At 40.0% G+C, this 20121-nt stretch overlaps 1 protein-coding gene and 1 pseudogene across 1 annotated transcript; one reads left to right on the forward strand and one right to left on the reverse strand.

Moving 5' to 3' along the window:
- Window positions 1-1024: 1024 nt before the first annotated feature.
- LOC148041816 (uncharacterized) lies at window positions 1025-4734 on the forward strand (annotated as a pseudogene).
- A 10407-nt stretch (window positions 4735-15141) lies between these two features.
- Window positions 15142-17244, reverse strand: LOC148041817 (uncharacterized). The gene has a single exon (XM_087682770.1). The coding sequence runs from the start codon at window positions 17171-17173 to the stop codon at window positions 15440-15442; it is 1734 nt and encodes a 577-aa protein (XP_087538896.1). The 5' UTR covers window positions 17174-17244; the 3' UTR covers window positions 15142-15439.
- Between the last annotated feature and the right edge of the window lie 2877 nt (window positions 17245-20121).

Here is a 20121-nt window from a genome sequence, read left to right on the forward strand (position 1 = left end):
ATAGAGAATTTTAGACCGGAAGGTTTAAACGAGAAAATTGTTACATGTATGCCATGTGGCACAAATTCCCAAAAGAGAGAGAGAGAGAGAGCATTAAAAAAAACGTAATAGACATAAGGGGCAGATGGGAGAATGAAGTTTTGGGGAGCTGAGGGCAGATCGCTGCAAGAAAACCAGCCATGGAGAGCACTTCTACGTCTCTGACTCAAGCATGGAGGTAGAGCTTGCTCCCTCTGATCACCTCTCTCTCTATTCTCAGAAGAAATGCTTTGCATGATGGATTGCTTCCATCGAAGGTACAATTCTGTGTTTTCTCTGCACATGCTGAATCGTAAGAACAGTGAACTCTGCTCATGCTTAATAAGAACAGTGAACTCTGCATATGCTGAATCGTAAGAACAATGAACTCTGCACATGTTGAATGAGAACAGTAAACTCTGTTCATGTTGAATAAGAACAGTGAACTCTACACATGCTGAATCATAAGAACAGTGAACTCTGCACATGCTGAATCGTAAGAACAGTGAACTGCTGAATCGTAAGAATAGTGAACTCTGCACATGCTGAGTCGTAAGAACAGTGAACTCTGCTCATGCTGAATAAGAAATGCTGAATAAGAACAGTGAACTCTGCACATGCTGAGTCGTAAGAACAGTAAACTCTGCTCCTGCTGAATAAGAACAATGAACTCTGCACATGCTGAACAGTAAGAACAGTGTGCTGGACAGTAAGAACAGTGAATTCTGCACATGCTAGACAGTAAGGGATGTTGATCTGGACATGCTGTACTGTTCCTATGCAGCTGGGATTTACTTAGAAGAGATGAAAACCAACTGTTCACAGGTTATGTATTTTGGAACATTACCATTTTTGTAATTTTCTATCTTCTAATTGATAAAGAAATACCAAGAGGGGAGCCGGTCTTCAAGGCCAATCTGGTGTTGAGTGAGGGAGCGAGGTCTCTGTTTATGTGTGTGTATGTAAAGTCCAGGTGTTAATTGAAGAAACTACCCCTTTATGTGAGTCATAGACCGGTTGCATGGTTCCATCCCCGGGATTTGAATTCTTTTCTGTAAGAATTTAAGCTCGGACAATTTTGGGTGAAAAGGCCATACACACAGGTTTTACAGAGATTACAGGACTAGAGAGATTGCAGACATGGATAAAGGCAAAGGAAAACTCCCCCATGAAGAAAAGAGTTCTTCTTCTGCTCATAGACACCGAAGAGAGAGTATTGGTGCACAGGTATCAGCACCTTCTAGAACCGAGATTGAACCACATGATGAGGAGCAAGAACAGGAGGACTTGTTTATGGCACAACTCCTCAGTATGGTTGGCTCTTTCTAACAGCTGGTAAAGAATCCTCGGATGCAAAAAATTTTGAAGTCACATAGTGAGGATTCTCAAGCTGAGTCATCACATCATACCGTGGAGTGACCTCTAATGTGCGTGAGCATGTGGAAAAGACACCAAACATGGAGACAGGTCCAGTGCAACAAGAAACACAAGCACAGGATCAGGGAGTGAATGGTCAAGGCAGTTATGCACAAGTGGCACAGCAGACTATTCCTCTTCGGTTTGCTACTTATCCTGGTTACTTTGGTGGTGGGTCAGTTTTTCAAGCAATGGCTAGGTTACCCACGGGTTATCAGGGATACTTGCCTAGAGGGCCACCAAGAATGATGCCTATTGAGGCAGTGAACCCACTTTATGCTAATATTGGTCTACAGCCCAGTTATCAGACTCTGCGGAGTCCTTATTTGATGCCTAGAGTACAAAATGCACCCGCTGGTTTTTCTCAGTCTAGTGGGCATATGGCAGCTAAGACAAGTGAAATGAATGTTGATAATGCACCTAAGGGACTCCCCTTTTTACACCCACCTGTCTATGACAACCTGACACCAAAAAGTGCAAAGCCTAAAGACTATAAAGAGAGTGGTCAGGCAATAAAGTTTGAAACCTTCAGTGGTATGCAAGATAAGCTTAAAGCTTTGACATTTATACATCATTTTGATGCAGCTTACACAAGAGGGAATTTTACTGAGACTTCTAAGGTGCGAAAGGCTGCAACTTTTTTGAAAGGTAATGCTTTGCAGTGGTGGAACATATTGTTGATGCAAGGATATGCACCTGCCACTTGGGTTCATTTCAAACAGTTGTTTGCAGCCTCATGGTTAACTAACACGTTTGAAGTAGATGTCATGACTGCATGGCATAAATTGGACACGGCAAATTGTATGAATTTAGAAGAGTACAATAAGAAATTTTGGAAAGCACTTTTGCCCGTGAGTTCTTACAGGACAGTGCCCCTGTCAGAACAAATTGAAAAGTACTGTTGCGGTTTGCCCAAAGCCATCAGGGATTATTGTACCAAGACTAGGGTTACAAATATGGTTCAGTTAATTGAAAATGCTGGTGTGGCAAATGCATTGTCGAAAGGAAAAGTTGACAGCTTTAAAGGCACTAAAAAGAAGAATTCTCAGTTTAAGCAGGATCCTGGCAAGAAGAAGAAGCAATTTCCAGAAAGGACCAGTTTTACAAAGTCTTTTTGGAAGAAAAGATTTCAGCATCAACCTCAAACTTCTTTTAAACAGGGTAAAGGACAAAAGAGGCCATTTTTTGGCAAATAATTTGAAGAAAGAAAGGCTTTAATGATGGCTGGAAAATGCTTTATTTGTGAAAAGAAAGGCCATATTGCTTCTAAGTGCCCACAGCAATTTTCTAAAGATGCGGAGGATAAAGATGCGCCAAGTAAAAAGAAGCCCAGCATTGGCTTAGTGCCTAATATGGTGGGAGATCAATCAGTTGATGATGCTACAGAATTGTGCAGAGCTTGGGGAAAGATCAGAGATTCCACAGTGCTTATTTTCTTTGATCCTGGAGCTTGTGCAAACTTTATCTCACCAGCATTGGCAGCTAAATTGGGTATACGTCCCGAGGAAATGCGACCAGTTGGACAAGCTGATTTGGCATGCCCAGGACATATTGAACCTGTCACCCCCATTCTTGGCAAACTTCATATGCATATTCAGAGCTATGTGGACACAGAGAAGTTCCATATTATGCCTCTAGAGGGTTGTGATGTTCTGTTGGGTATCCCATGGTGCCACAGGAAGCATGCTATCTTGGATACTTACAATAGAACGATTACTCTTGTACACAGGAGCAAGACTCATATGTTAGATGTGAAGCTTAAAGGAGAGTCTATCCCAGTTGTTTCTGCTTCTGCAATTACTTCTGTAATGAAAAATCATATTTCTGCATACTTGGTTTTTGCAAAGCAAGTTAATGAAGTTGACAGTAATGTGTCTGTACTAGATGAAAGTAGAAGGGCTTTCTTGGATAAATTCACTGATTGTTTCTCAGATTCATTACCAAGAGAGTTACCCCCTGAGAGGCCTGAAGATCATACCATAGATCTTATTCTAGGGACTAGTCCGCCCAATAGGCCACCGTACAGGGTCAGTGCAGCGCAGCAGAAAGAGATTATGGCATAGGTTAATGAGCTTTTAGAGAAAGGACTAATTCAGCCCAGTAGTTCTCCGTTTTGTTCACCTGTGTTGCTAGTTCAGAAAAAGGACGACTCTTGGCGAATGTGTATTGACTACAGAGCCTTGAATAAGAACACGATCAAGAATAGGTTTCCGATTCTGAGGATAGATGACATTCTTGATCGATTACAGGGAGCAGGAATGTTTAGCAGGATAGATTTAAAAAGTGGATACCATCAGATCAGAATCAAGCCAGAGGATATCCATAAGACTGCTTTCAGAATGACATTTGGTCTCTATGAATTTTTAGTCATGCCGTTTGGATTGACCAATGCTCTTGCTACGTTTAACAGGATGATGGATAGAATTTTCCGCCCTTATCGAAGTTTCGTTGAAGCCTGTCAGTTTGGAAAACAGGCAAGGAAACCATTTCCTAGACATGTTCAAGAGAGTAAGAAGCCATTGGAATAATTCGACTGTTTTAGATTTACTGAAGTGTTATGTTTCAAATCATAAGACTTCTTGGGAACACTACTTGCCATTGGTTGAGTATGCATACAATAATACAGTGCACTCATCTACTGGCAAAGCACCTTTTGAGATTGTGGAAGGTAGAAAGAAATTGCCTCCCATTTTGCAGACAAAAGATAACATCTTTGAAGTAGATCATTATGTAAAAGATTGGGAAGAAGCATATAAAAAGGTCAAGTATGCCCTAGAAAAGTCACAAGCTAAACAGAAAAGAGCTGTTGATAGTCATCGTCGGGAGCTCTTGTTCAAAATGGATGATTGGGTCTTATTGCATTTTGAAAAGGCACGTTTGAGAAAACAGAAGGGCAAGGAACGTTTGTTTCCAAAGTTGAGTATGCGTTATTATGGCCCTTTTCAAGTCTCAGAGAAGATCAATGACATAGCATGTAGGCTGAAATTGCCAGAGAATTGGAAAATTCATAATGCATTCCATGTGACCCTATTGAGGCCTTTTATTGGTGAACTGCCAGAAGATTTGGTTCAAGAGGAACAACCTGAAGTAGAGGAATTAGATGAGATTCTAGTTCCTGAGCAGATCCTGGCACATAAGGATAGGAAAGTGAAAGGTAGAGTTATAAGAAGATTTTTGGTGAAGTTCAAGAACTATTCACCAATGGATGCCAAATGGATGGAAGAGGCTGAATTGGCAAATTCGCCTCAGTTATTGCAACTTTACCGAGAAGCTTTCTTACTAGAATCTACAGTGACTTAGAATGCTTTTTGAAGCAATGTACATTCTCTATTGTACAGTTAAATATTGTATCTCATTGAATGAAATCTCAGTGCTTTGAAGTTGTATTTGTTACACTTCAGTTGAATGAATATGCATGTTGACACTAATAGTTCACGCATACGTGCTATCGCCCTGTATTGCATCCAGAAACATGTATATTAGAAAGGCTCCTAATAATCATAGTTGGATACATGATGTAATCCTCCATCTATATGAGACTTGAACTTGCGATGACACAAATGGTAATGGGAAAACTCCTACCATCGCCCCGTGTCATCTGTTAGCAAGTGATACATGTGACGGCACTAATAACATGGAGAATCTTGTTATTGCCCTGTATCATCCGTTGGCATGTGTGGCATGCAATCGAGGTCGCTTGCTTCTTTGAAGAGGGGTGTATGTCACCAAGTGGCGATACTTTTTACAGTTGCTTTTCTTATTTACTTATATAAATATATTTTTTTCTTTTGTTGCTGTATTCAGCCTTAGTGGTAGAGAGTACTACTATTTTTTGCAATCTAGAGCACCAAGAGACCGCCCCACCCCTCAAGGTAAAGATATACCCACTAGTAGACTTGCGAGTATCCAAGACACCTGCCATGTCTGCATCACAATACCCTTGCAGATCCAACGTACCCTTGCCATAGCAAATACATTTTCTTTGTGTGCCCTTAAGGTACCGTAAGATACATTTCACTACTTCCCAATGTGCTTTGTCAAGATTTGACATGAACCTGCTTACAACTCCCACTGCATAAGCAATGTCAGGTCTAGTAACAACCATAGCATACATGAGTGAACCACAAGCTGAAGAATAAGGAACACCCTTCATAGTATTGCCTGCCTTATCATCTTTTGTGAAATCTGCTTTGCTAAGCTTAAAATAGAGTGGAAAAGATACACCAAGAGGCCTAGCATCAGCCATAGAAAAACGATTAAGTACTTTACTGATGTACTTTTCTTGTGAGAGAAATAAGAGTTGTTACTCTCTATCTCGTGTTACACGCATGCCCAAAATATGTTCAGCTGCACCCAAATCCTTTATAGAAAAGGCTGAATTCAGCTGCCTTTTCAATGCATTAATCTGGCTTTTATGCTTACCAGCAATAAGCATATCATCCACATAAAGCACAAGTATAATAAGGCTTCCATCACCGGCCTACAAGTTACCGACGGTCACGGATCAGCTTGCTTATTTGACTCGTGTGGTCCCTGTGGATGACCACAGCTCGATCAATTCAATATGAGGTGTGACTCCCATTGTAGCTTTCTACATTGCATGCATTGGTATTCCTCTTCTTGCTCAAACAAACCATTAGTCCAATTTGTCCCAATGGTTGCCTCTTCTGGCCATGCAAAGATCCCGCTTATTCCAAGAGGACCAGTTCCATATTGAATGGACACTGAAGAATAGAATGCCAATGGTTTGGGACTATATGCTTAGCCACTGGAGATGGTGCATGACAATGAGCCTGGCCAAGATACAAGATGCACATGTGAGAATGCTCACGGAATAAAAGTTATTGTATCTGAGCCACATTACACTTTTGATGTGGTCGCAATGATAAAAGTTGCACAGAACAACTTGAGGAATGCAAGAGTCACCATCCCTAAAATAAATGGAGTTACTATTTTTGGACCCCAGAGTCTGTTCGCGTCATTGTCTTCGTTTTTACACGAGGATTAATTCTCTAGTTGTGCCGAGGTCAAATTTTGCACCGATCATAGAGAATTTTAGATTGGAAAGTTTAAACGGGAAAATTGTTACATGTATGCCATGTGGCACAAATTCCCAAAAGAGAGAGAGAGAGCATTAAAAAAAACGTAATAAGCATAAGGGGCAGATGGGAGAATGAAGTTTTGGAGAGCTGAGGGCAAATTGCTGCAAGAAAACCAGCCATGGAGAGTACTTCTACGCCTCTAACTCAAGCACAGAGGTAGAGCTTGCTCCCTCTGATCACCTCTCTCTCTATTCTCAGAAGAAATGCTTTGCATGATGGATTGATTTCATCGAAGGTACAATTCTGTGTTTTCTCTGCACATGCTGAATCGTAAGAACAGTGAACTTTGCTCATGCTGAATAAGAACAGTGAACTCTGCACATGTTGAATCGTAAGAACAATAAACTCCGCACATGCTAAATCATAAGATCAGTGAACTCTGCTCATGCTGAATAAGAACAATGAACTTTGCACATGTTCACTCTGTACATGCTGAATAAGAACAGTGAACTCTGCTCATGCTGAATAAGAACAGTGAACTCTGCACATGCTGAATCGTAAGAACAGTGAACTCTACTCATGCTGAATAAGAACAGTGAACTCTGCACATGCTGAACAGTAAGAACAGTGTGCTAGACAGTAAAAACAATGAATTCTGCACATGCTGGACAGTAAGGGATGTTGATCTGGACATGCTATACTGTTCCTATGCAGCTGGGATTTACTTAGAAGAGATGAAAACCAATTGTTCACAGGTTATGTATTTTGGAACATTACCATTTTTGTAATTTTCTATCTTTTAATTGATAAAGCAATACCGAGAGGGGCGCCGGTCTTCGGGGCCAATCTAGTGTTGAGTGAGGGAGAGAGGTCTCTGTTTATGTGTGTGTATGTAAAGTCCAGGTGTTAACTGAAGTAAGTACCGCTTTATGTGAGTCATAGACCGGTTGCACGATTAGTGTGTCCTTGATGCCAAAGACACAAGTTAATTCAATTCAAAAATTGGCCAAGCCTTCTCCTTCATCCATGCTTCTATTTATACAGCACTATTCCTTGTTTACAAACTTAAAATCTTGCTTTCCAAACAAAAAGCTTGCTTTAGCCTTTCTTACCTTTACTTTTTGCTTTCTCTATTTTCATTTTTCTTTAGGCCCAAAGTCAGACAACTTGTTTTGACCATAACTTTGTCATACAAACATCGAATATAGTCATCCAAGTACTCATAACAATAGGAATGACCTTGGTCTACAAGCCAACGTGGACAGAATTGTGAAATCTTCTACAAATATCCAAAAATAGCACTTTCCGTAAAACATATTGCTTTTGATAGTTTTTGTCTTAGATGACTTGTACTATTCGAAATAGACCCTTATATGTATTTGAATCCATCCAAAGTTCTCAATGGGTCATTAGAACTTAATATTGGAAATTTAGACTATTTTGGTGGACCAATTCTACTACCTCAAAATCCTGTAAAGATCATGTTTGAGTACACCATGAGCACATATTCAAAATACTTGTATGGAGTTCTTTTCCTTGTTTTTTAATCACGAAATCTGTAGTCTTACGACATCGTTTGGCTCTATGGCTAGGAGCTAAGTCAAATGTCTAGTCCTTTTATTTGTGGATATGGATTGTATCATATCTCATGTGCAAGTTGGATCCTAGGGAGACGTTTCATTGGTATCAAAGCATCAACATGTAATTGGACGTGAGATTCAATGGCGTGCACAAAACCACTTTTGCTCACGGAAACATGATAGTTCTATTAGCAATCATGTTTATCATGCCTTATCATCTCTTGCCTGTGAGCTTCAATCTGAGTCAGATGAGGACATCATGAGCTTTGACTATTTATAGCCATTTCCCACTTAGCAATCAAATATTTATTATCTTCCCTCCTTCCTTGGCAGGTGCACACTCTGACTCTGTCGTCTTTCTCCGTCTCTAGTATTGCCATCATCATCAGCCTAATCTGGTGCCCTCACTGACACTGCGTGCAAGGATTGATCAAACCTTCTGTATTGAGCATTTGTTTCTTGTTCAGCGCAGGTTTCTTTTCTTCTTCTCTTACAAATTGTCTCTCTCTCTTCCTCCGTGTTCGAGTTCCTTCTTCCGTTGTGCACTCTCACAAGTTTACGCCTGACAAGTACACCTTTATCTCATTTAGGGTGGTATGGGACACTAATGCTAGGAGAGGCGTGCACGAGGGGCACCATGCACATGTTGCAAGTTGCTAGATATGATGACAAGGTGTATTTCTTGTTTGGTACTCATACTCAAGTTTTTTGTGTTGGGGTGATTCTTGTGCACAAGAATTTCAATGGTTCTAATCATTAGAGTCCAAGGATCTGCCACTCCAAGGCTATAACAAACTATCTTTAGAAGCTAAAATCTTGTAGCTTGGATAAGAATTGGTATTTTGATTGACAATAATATTTGTCAATTTTAAATTAATGTCAATGGTGTCATTAAATTTAATGTCAATGTAACATTAAATATTCCTATCATGTAAGCTTTTTATGTTTATGTTAATGCTATTATTAACTTTAATATTAACATTGTATTTAATGTTATGACAACCTTCACTATCAATGTTATCTTGATGTCCAAGAGAGAGAATGACTCTAAATTAGTCGATCAAAGAGAAAATACTAAAAGAGTTTAACTATTCACATGCACACCATAGCGTAGAGAGAGAGAGAGAGAGAGAGAGAGAGAGAGATGAACATGTCGTGGAGAGTGGAAGCATGATGCAAGGTAGTGCACAGACAGAGAGAGAGAGAGAGAGAGAGAGAGAGAGAGAGAGAGAGAATCTCTAGTCTCTTGGCATTGGGTGCACATGGTAGTTCAGAATAGAGAAGGTGAGAGAGAGAGAATCTCTATTGTCTTTGACGAACACACACACACACATCCTCGTAGAATAGGACAAGGCAGCTGCAAAAAAGGCAAACAAGGCAGTCGCAAACTTGGCGAATGGACAGACTGCCAATTGACCACTCAATGGAAAAGTGGGCCCCCCATAGCCACCTTATCACCCCCTGAACAATGTCAACTATTCAAGAAAAAGGGGGAGGGAGGTGGGGGGTGTGTGTGATGTGTCTTGACATGGAAGCTAGGCCAAGTAGCATCAATCGGTGATGGCCAAATCTTTTACTACCACGATTCAATTTCTTTTTTTGGAAAGAATGAGAAAAATCTCATTATAATTTTTTTCTCCTTCTCCTTTTTTTCTCAAAAAACTTCTTTCTTTCAACCTTCGAATTTTAACCAAGCTACCCCCTACAATTTTTTTGTAAGATTAAACAAATCTACATTAAATGCATTCTACGTACAGTCCCATTCTTTTCAGCACCCTGTCTCTCTCTCAATTTCTAATCAACACTTATTCTCGCACTTTCTCTCAATCCTTGAAAGTATTCTCTCTCAATTTATACACACTCTCTCGTCATCATGACTTCCTGCAGAGTATCCCCTTTAGATGCACCAATTCTTACCAAACCTCAACACATGGATGATGACCATCCGACTTCTCCCAAACCCAAACAAATGCACATGTACCATCCCGAAGTATCTTCTAGCAAATCTGATGGAGCTTCGATGCTACTAGCAACTCTTCAAGCTTAGAACAAAGACATGCAACGGCAATCGGCCGAGATGCGTGTGAAGATATGCGAGGGTTTGCACTAAGAAAACACATGTACGACCGAGATTAAAACACAAAGAATCTGACAGAGACAAGCAAAACTCAAACCCTAAATGCAAAACACAAAACGCAAACTCAAAACTCAAACATAGAGACAAACATAGAGAAGAAACTCTGTTGTAAATGGATGTAAGAGTGTACAGAATGCCAAAGGACATAGCAATGAAGTGTCGGAGATTGACATCCACCGAAGATGGATCCCAAGTCAGTGACCACCAATCAGAGTGACAGAAGACAAGGAAAACACCAAACGTTGATCATCAAAGAGTCAGGATACTGAGGTGACTACCACAATGGTGCCTGAGAAGGGTGGCAATAGCAAAAAACTGCAAACACAGAAATGGAGCCACCAGGAGGGTGGAGAAGTACGCCAGCTACTGCCAGTTGAAGGGAGGTGCCAATCGCTAACAACAGAAGGTCACCTGATGAAGGGAAGGGCTGCCACCTAACACCCGGGATTATGGAGTCCAAACGTAAGCAACAAGAGGGGCTACCAATGACAGGGATGCTAAACGCAACTGGAAGGAGGGCACCACACAGTGGGTGAGGACGAAACGCCAGGCATTGGAGGAGTTGTGGAAGGAGTGGCAGTAGTCGCAAAGGGTAGACCTCCATGTGGATGAAGCCTGTTTATTAAAATCTACACAAAAGGGGTTAGAACTTACATAAAAGAGATGAGGCTGAATGGTGAGCGACCCATCTATTCATAGATGTTGAAGGGTGCCCCTAAAATTAGGGTTTCGAGGAATCACTCAAACTCTCTCGAACTATGCACCAAATTTGTGTTTTTCATTAATTAAGTGTGTTTTGGGGCTATTTAAAGATATTAATCAGCCATAAAGCGTATTTTGGCTCAACAATGCACACTCCCCATTTCCCATTTGTATCCACAGCCACGAGGACATTGCCTCTTCAGTTCCAACATCATCCCTTTAAAGGGGAGAAAAAGGAATGTAATGAGACAAACATTAATTCATGGCTGGCCAAATGGATTGCGTATTTAGATTTATATCAATTCGATAACGCTCACCGTATCAAGCAAATACAAATCATGTTACAATGGAAGGCATATGCTTGGTCGGGCAAGGCTATATCCCAAGCCGAAAACATGGGCACATTTTTAATCCCTTTTGTGAAAGTATTTTATAACCAATGATCAAATTGAAAATTTTGTAAGTTATTTGAGCTAGATATGGAGAAAAAGAGCTTGGATGCATATTCACAAGAGTTTAAAGATTTATTACATAAAACAAAGGCCTTAGATAATTCTCGAGTACTGCTCTACATGTGATATCTTTTCGGATTGCTATTGGACTACCAAAACGAGGTGTTCCACAATCCGTTACACTTGCTCAAGGATGTCTACAGGTACGCAAAAAAATTTGATAATAGTTTAACTGCAAGTGGGAGCAACCAATCGACAAGGGTTTTCCATCGACCTACCTCTACCTTTAAGTCAAAGAAGTATTCTACCCTAGCAATAACTCATTATCCATCTTAGTCAAAGAAGTATTCTACCCTAGCAATAACTCATTATCCATCTTTGGAGTTGCATAAGAAGAAGATGGTAAGCGCAAGGTCACAGGCAGCAAGGATAGCTTGAAGGGTCATTGTTTTGCTTGCCATCAAATGGGTCACTTTCCTAGTGATCAAGAGTGTCCTCAATATAAGAAGGCAAAGTCTACGACATTAGTTGGTTGTCCCGTTAATAAAATTATATTTGGTTTGCATGATCTTTTAAAGGTCACTAGGCATATTAATAGCCAAGAAGTTACAGTTTTGTTCGATAATGACTCTACTCACAATTTTCTTACTTCTTGGTTGGTGCAAAAAACTGTAGCTCCACATAACACCCTCTAACCAAGTTTACGTATCCATTATGTGAAGGGCCCTACTATGGATGGCTAGGATCAAGTAGTACTGACTGGATCTTTTAATCTAACAGTACCATCAACTTATGGATTTACCGACTTATAAGCCTTAACCATGTCAATGTCATTCTTGGCATGCCATGGTTTTTTAATAAATATTCTTTTTTGTACATTGACTATGAAAGTCGTGTATTTTCTTTTGAGCTCAATGGTTGTTTGCATATGATCAAGATTATTTATCCTCCGCAATCACAAAAAATAATGTACATATAATTTCAACATTGAAATTAAGTGAATGTTTTTTTGATCCAAATGTAACTACTTATACTTGTTTTATTGAAAAAGTTCAATAATCTAATTCGCAATGTAATCTAATTCCTTTTAATAATAAACGAGAAAGCTAAGCAACTTCAAGATTACCTAGCTAAGGGTTTTATTGAGCCAAGTAAATCCCCATGGAACGCACCTATTCTTCTTGCTAAAAAGTGGGATAGTATGATGCACTTCTGTATCAATTACAAAGGTCTCAATAAGGTAATCATCAAGAATAAGTACCTAGGATAGATAACCTTATAGATCAGCTTTGTGGTGCAAAATATTTCACCAAAATCGATCTTAGGTCTACTTACCATCAAATACGAATAGCTTCGGAGGATGTCCCAAAAACTATGTTTCAATCGAGATATGGATATTGTCAATTTTTTGTCCTACTTCTTGGATTGAGCAATGCTCTCACAACTTTCCAATAGACGATAAATAGCTTATTTCATCCATATCTCAGAAAGTGAATAGTTATTTTTCTCAACAACATTCTTATTTATACTAAGTCATCGAAGTAACTTATGAAACATTTTGTGCATAGTCTTACATCTCTTAAGACAAGAGCAATTGTTTACAAAACTATCCAAGTGTGAATTTTTTCACATGGAGCTATTATGGCCATAAGGCAAGATGGATAGAGCTTAGGCAAGAATTTGACTTCGAGATTTGCTATAGAAATAGTGCAACTAATATAGTTATTACCGATGCTCTAAGTCGAATACTCGAAGTTAATGCCTCGGCCCTTATCCTTCTCTAAAACTTGACCAATTTCTATCTTTCTCTCAAAGGGCATTCCTAAATGATCTTCACTTTGGTACTAGTTTAAGAGGAATCTAATAGCTTAGGAAGCTTTGGTTCTCCAGACGCCCGAAAGTTAGCTATTGAGAGAAAGATAACAAAAAAGTATTCCATTCATAATGGATTACTCTTTAAATAAGGCAAAGTATATATGCCCAACGATCAAATATATAAGTTTGCTTATAACCATACTAAGAATTCGGTTACTCGTTATAGCCCGTTTTGTATGCTTATGAGTCGAAACCACCGATTGCCAGAGAGCTCAAGGGAAAAAAAATATAGTCCATAGTTGACTTTTGCACGATATGCAAGAGATATTGACGATTGCTAAAAAAAGCTTTAAAATAGTCTAAAATCGTACCATGTTTTATGCTAACCAACACCGTACTCCTCAAGAGCTCCAAAAGGGCATATGGGTTTACCTTAAAGTCCCAAAGGACTCTGATTCAATGACTACCGACAAGTGCTATAAATTGTCTTCAAGGAATTGTGATCCTTTCCAAATTACCAAGAAGATAAGCAGTGTGTCCTATGAGTTGGATTTATCTTCGAAAATCTAAGTTTACGATATGTTCCGTGTTAGTCATTTAAAAGGACGATTGGAACAAGGTGAACTAATTGTTTCGATTTGAGTAAGTCCCACAACTTGAAGATACCATTCGATATGTTCCACTCAAACTAGAATTGTAAAACTTATTTCTAATAGGACGTGCAGCCATTTTTAGATGTTCACAAAGCTACAGATTCTTGCTATTGAGCCTTCATTTAAAAGATGACGAGGCTAGCCTTGGCAATGAGCAGTTCTCAAAGAGCAATGGCTGCCTTTTAAAGGATTGATAGCAACGTAGATAATCTTTGCGGTCCTAAAAAATACACATGATGAACAGCTCTTCAAAGAAACCTAAGCCTTGATTCGAAAGCTCGACATTGGAGACAAGAAACAACTTTGAAGGGAAGATCGCTTCCAATACATCCTCACCACTTCAATCTCCTGAACAACCTTTGCCAAGAACCAAACAAGAGTGATACTCGCAACTAGTTCCCAAAGATTCCAACATAGGAGGAGAATCAACTAAATACTATGGACACTTCCATCCATATGAGACCTCACGGGCTGAAAATGATTTGATCCTCATGCATCGAGCCCAACAACTTATTGAAGGTAACATTGATTATCTCCCTTCAAATTCCATATACAAATTTGAAGATCTTGCAAGATCATCAGAGCCTTCAACTAGGATGGACCCCCCAATTGGAGATAGAGATACAGAGTACATACCATCCTTCACAACTCCTCCTCCTACTCCGGTGCAAGGTATATAAGTTTTTACTTTTATTTCCACCTATTGCTATGTGTTGTTGAGCCACCAAAATTAAGGCAAGCATTGACACAAATAGCTTCTATCGTTAGTTAAAATTAAATTTTACTCCTTAAAAACAGCTCCAAAAAGCTTTATTCATGAAAAAAGGCATTAGTATTTTCAAAAGGACAAATAACCAAAAATCCTTTGGGCCCTAAAAAAGGACATGTTATTGGCATCCTATCTCATCCCTGATTATACACCATCAGACCTACAGCCATCAACCATTGCCCATTTCCTCTACGGCCCATACCTCATCAAAAGCTGCTGCCCAGCTGCATTTTTGCTGCCACACGTGTACCCATACACACGTGCTTGGATGCATACATAGATATGTAAAGTGCAACTTAAATCTCTTAATGAATGTCTCTCATGATCTAGGTTAACTAATGTCTCCATGGTTAACTACAGGTTGTCCCAAAAAAAAAGCTAAGTGAAAACTAAGTTGGTCAGTACTAGAAGCAATCATGTTTATGATGTACAACTAACAACAGGGACCAATTTTAGAACAATCCAAACCACAAGTTACTATAGAAAGCAGGCACTTCCATTATTGGAGGGCATACTTAAATTGGCCCTCTGAAAAGGAGACTTATGGGCATCCACAGTTAGGAATGTGCAAAATCATGCATTGTTTGCCCACAACCTGGAATTTCCATGAAGCAGATGCTTATTGTTACTTTAGAGGATAAAAATACAGGACACACTGTACCTGCTCTTTGTGCCTCACACAATGGTATACAAAGCTTGGGACATTACCAAGAAGCAATGGAGGCAAATGAGGCACACCTTGCTGTTGACCTTTGTCAGCTTCCAACCAAAAAGTTTCAAGTTCTTTCCCACACAAGCTGTTAGACTACCTCAGTTCCATATCCGTTCATTGCACACACCATGCATCACACATATTCAAACTGAAGCTGCTGAATCTTTATCCAATACTTGTGGTATAGGTGGATCCAATACTTGTGGTATAGGTGGATCCAATACATGCTGATCGACCAATATCTCTGTGTAAACTTCAGGTCTTTCACACTCTTCAGATAGGCATTCAGCTACAGGAAGTGTATTCAGATGTGTGCTTGCAGAACTCAAAGGTGAAGTATTGTATTTCCTCAATGGTGATAAGCCTGGGGAACTTCTGATTGCCGGAGAGTCTGCTTCAGTACGCGAATAGAACTTGCTGTCATGTACCTTGTAAAATTCAGACGTACGAACTTCCTGACAGAGAGAGCATAGACTACAGAAAAGCCACTGGATGCAGTCAGTTAGGTCAGCCTTGCCAAAGCACCACTTTTGGGCTGGCAAACCAAATGTCTTTCGCATTTGAATCCTCCAAAAGCCTCCATACAGAAGCCCAAACACACAGAGTACTATCCCTCCATAGCTTAGTCCATGGCGCAAATATGAATTGTCAATATTGGTGGCAGCCAAGAAGAAGATCCAATAAGGAGCAGTGCACAGTAATATGAATGTAACTATGTGAACAAAGCGATTTCCAAACCCTAGCCGTTCCATATTCCAACCAAAAACACAGAATCCACAGAACGCTGTAAATATTGTTACTTGAGGATCTTCTTTATATTCAAATAGTCCTCCTTTCCACACAGGTTGCTTTACAACTGCTCCATTTCTAGCCACAAAAGAATTTTTCTGGGAGAGTTTCCAACCCCGTCCTATCTTCACAGATGGCTTCTGATTCAATTGCCTTTGATGTAAATTTTCTGTTTCCACTCTTTCAGCCAGATGTTCTTGATCCTCTATGTAGTCCTTCCCAAGTGAGCTCGTGATGGTGTATATACCTGCAGCAGCCGGAGAACCAAGCGCTACTGCCAAGCATAAGCCAACACCTAAAGCTGGGCGTTGGGATCTTCTGTAACCCCAATTCAGACCACACAATGCGTATTGTGCAAAGCAATTCAAGTTCAGCAGCAGCACAACCAGCACCATGTTTGACCATTCATGAGGTTTGTAAGTCCCATCTTTACAGTAAACCTCCCTGAGCCTCTTTATATCATCTGGCTGCCACCTGTACAACAGAAAGAGGTGTAATAGTCGTTGCGGATGAAGATACAAGCACATCAGGGTGAACAAGGCGTTCAGAATCTGATTGTTTGCCTCAAACCAGGCATCTCTTTCACTCTTGCTTTGCATGGCATGGTCCAACCAGCCAACCATTATAAGGAAGAGCATGGCTCCCGAGACTCCTACAGCTGTGCTCCATAAGAGCAAAGCGAGGTTCTTAGGGTTGCGCAACCAGACTTTCGCGGATTTCTTCAGGTCATCCCACTTGACTTCTCCCACCAGAGGGAGGGTGACACCCTCGTGCAATGAAGAGGAACTAGATGGAGTCGACAGAGACATTTCATCTTTTGCTTGCCTGATCCGATAGAACGTTTGCACTGGAGAGAAGAACAGGTTCTTCCACCTGAGAGTGCCGGAGGCCGCCAACTTGTCGTATGAGAGCTCAGCTGGAAGCAGCACTGATAAATTCCTGCTCTGGGTGAAACCACCGCTCTGCTGCTCAGGCTTCTTTTTCGGAGGCTCATTCGACTCCGCGACATTCTTGTCCTTAAAACTCGACAGGAGGCCATTGCGCGAAGAACTGTGGAGGGATAGGGAGCTGGTTTGATTGCTCTCCATCGTCTGATGGCATCTCTCTCTCTCTCTCTCTCTCTCTCAATTACCCCAAAAAAGGTGAGAAAAAGGGCGAAAAGGGCCCTCTGGTTGTTTGCCAGCGACATTTGAGCTTGACGATTGTCCATTGTCCAATTTTTCAAAGACATTTGGACCTTTTGACGATCGCCCAGGACGCCCTCAAATTTGAAGGTTGCAACACCCTTCAAATGGGGTTTTACTATTCTCTAGAAGGCTAACACTTATGTAGCATTCAAAATAAATGCTTTACATATAAATATCCTTCAACAACAAAAGTGCTAAAGTTTTATTAACTTTCATTTTTTTTAATTACCTTCACGATAGAAATGCTTAAAAATTTGCACCTTTCAGAAAGAAGGGCAAAAAAATTTATACCTTTTGAAAAAAGGCTAAATAAATTGCACTTGTCAACAGAAGGATATGCTTAAGTGAAACCCTTCAAGTAAGATTTAATTAATTATTTTACAATAAAGATATATAATTGAAATTTATAAATATAATTTTAAATTAAAAACTCCCTTAAAGGGTTTGCAACCTTCAAATTTGAGGGTTGTAGACTCAAGTCCCTCTAGGCTTTGCTCTCTTTTTTATTTTTTCTAAATGTTCATTTTCTTATTTAATTTTTCTTATTTTGAGAGACTAGACTCTTTCTTTATTCTAGTTTCTCCCTCCTCTTTATTACCCTCTTCTTTATTATCTAATAGGCTAATTAGTAATACCTATTACCCATTGCTCAAGGCCCCAATGCTTGTAGCCTATAGGTTGTATCCTCGACCCTCTCTCTCTCTCTCTCTCTCTCTCTCTCTCTCTCTCTCTCTCTCTCTCTCTCTCTCTCTCTCTCTCTCTCTCTCTCTCTCTCTCTCTCTCTCTCTCTCTCTCTCTCTCTCTCTCTCGTGACCACTTTGAGTCCTAATTCTACTCTCTGTCTCAACTCTCTCTCTCTCTCTCTCTCTCTCTCTCTCTCTCTCTCTCTCTCTCTCTCTCTCTCTCTCTCTCTCTCTCTCTCTCTCTCTCTCTCTCTCTCTCTCTCTCTCTCTCTCTCTCTCTCTCTCTCTCTCTCTCTCTCTCAGTCCTCCTCGAACCAGATCCTACGCAATGTGGCCTGCCTCTTCTATTCTTCAAAGTCCACACTTCTTCTTCTTCTTCTTCTCTCCCCGTCTGGTGCCTCTTTTGGCGATTGCCTCCGTGACTCAACCCTCTCTCCTTGTGGGTTGCTGGTGGGTGCCTTGGTGACTCATCGACCCTCTCTCCCTATGAGTGGCTCGGCCCTCTCTCTCTGTGGGCCACTGGTGGGTGCCTTGGCGGCTAACTGTGGTGTGCACTGTGTAGTAGGTGGCTATCATCAAATGCCTAGTGGGTGCATCAACTACTCGGCTCTCTCTCCCTATGGACTTGCATTGCAAAATGCCTTATAGCTTGTGCTCTAGCCACTAGTAGATGCATTGACCCTCTCCCTATGGGTCTGCACTGGGTAACTGGTAGCATTGAATTTGTCTTTCTACATTATTGCAAGACTTAGGAGATGTTGCATTTGCTAAATTCATGCATTATTACAGGGGGCCTCTAGGCTCTTCCTACAAGCTACTACCCCTCGTTGCGTCAACCTACAACTCTCCCGATAGGCTACATAGGTTGTTGGTAATAGCCTATACTATATTGCCTATAACATATAGGTATTTATTGCGGAAATCCAAATGGTTGAATGGTCAATGGCCATGACTGTGAGTGACTCATACTACATACTAACATAGGCTCAGCCCTCTCTCCGTGTGTGCTTGCACTGCAATGTGAAGTGGGCGCCTAGTACATAAGGATATTATACCTTCTATTGTGACATCATTGAAGTTACTGTTGAAATGCATTATGAGGTGTTTACTTCTAGCAATTAAGTGGACAGTGGGTATGTAGTTATATGCAAATGAAAAAATCTATTTTGCTTGTAGATCCTACATGTATTAGATGTCGAGATGAAGGAAATCAAGTTTCACATTTGATATCACCCCCTATCCTTTTATCGTTTGGGCCTTAGTTCATACATCTATATTGAAAAATTGACTTGTGAGCATTGTGTCACATGCTCCCTAGGCATCTAGGTTTTGCATCATGTTGGCAACTAGAGCATAAGAGATATGAACAATATGTAAGTGATTTGAATGCTTTTGATAATCTATCTTTAGTTATTTTCTCTTATGATGTCTATTTATAAGTGTGGGTCTATGCATGTCAATGCTTGCATTATCAAAACCTTCATCTCTAATTCTTCCATAATACCTCAAAGTCTCCTTGCCATGCTTTTAAACAACTCCTTTGTTGTATGCAAATCAATCCCTAGTGCAATAAAAATCATTGATTTTTTTGCGATCTAAGCACCAAAATCAAAGATATCTTTCAACTCTTGCGCTCTCTTTGCTTGTGACCTGCTTGGCCTTGGGAGTCAAGATGGCAATTAAATCTCAACATTGAAATCATTGTAGCAACTTCCCTTCTTACCTATATTTAGTGATTAAAACTTACAAGTAAATCTCTTACTATGTTTTTTATTTCAAAGGACAAGGAAATGTTATAAGTATTCATTTTTCATATACGATTATTCTTGTTCAATGTGAAGTCTTCGAGCTATTAAATGTTACTTTATATCTTTTTTTCTTAAAGATATATGTTATTTTGCTCTAGGTCAAATTTTGTAAATATCATAATAGTTTGCTCCTTTATATAATTTGAAATAAAAACCTCAGTAGCTTTGAAATGTATGGTTATAAGTTTTGTTTATATGCAAGAAATGAGTCATGTGTACAAGTGTCCCATTTGTATAACTTGCACATATCTAGTTAGTAGACTTATGAATAAATTCACATTAGTTTAAGGTTTGATTAAAATGTCATTCAAGGATGGGAAGGCCAATGAAGGACAAGTGCCAACCATTGCTTGAGTAG

Source organism: Lygodium microphyllum, chromosome 1, assembly GCF_053477565.2.
Source record: "Lygodium microphyllum isolate KBCC chromosome 1, Lygodium_microphyllum_v1.1.10, whole genome shotgun sequence".
In the NCBI taxonomy this organism is placed as follows: domain Eukaryota; kingdom Viridiplantae; phylum Streptophyta; class Polypodiopsida; order Schizaeales; family Lygodiaceae; genus Lygodium; species Lygodium microphyllum.

What these genes read in the sequence shown, in the direction of transcription:
- LOC148041817 (XM_087682770.1), bottom strand. Translation starts at nt 17,173, where the DNA reads ATGGAGAGCAATCAAACCAGCTCCCTATCCCTCCACAGTTCTTCGCGC.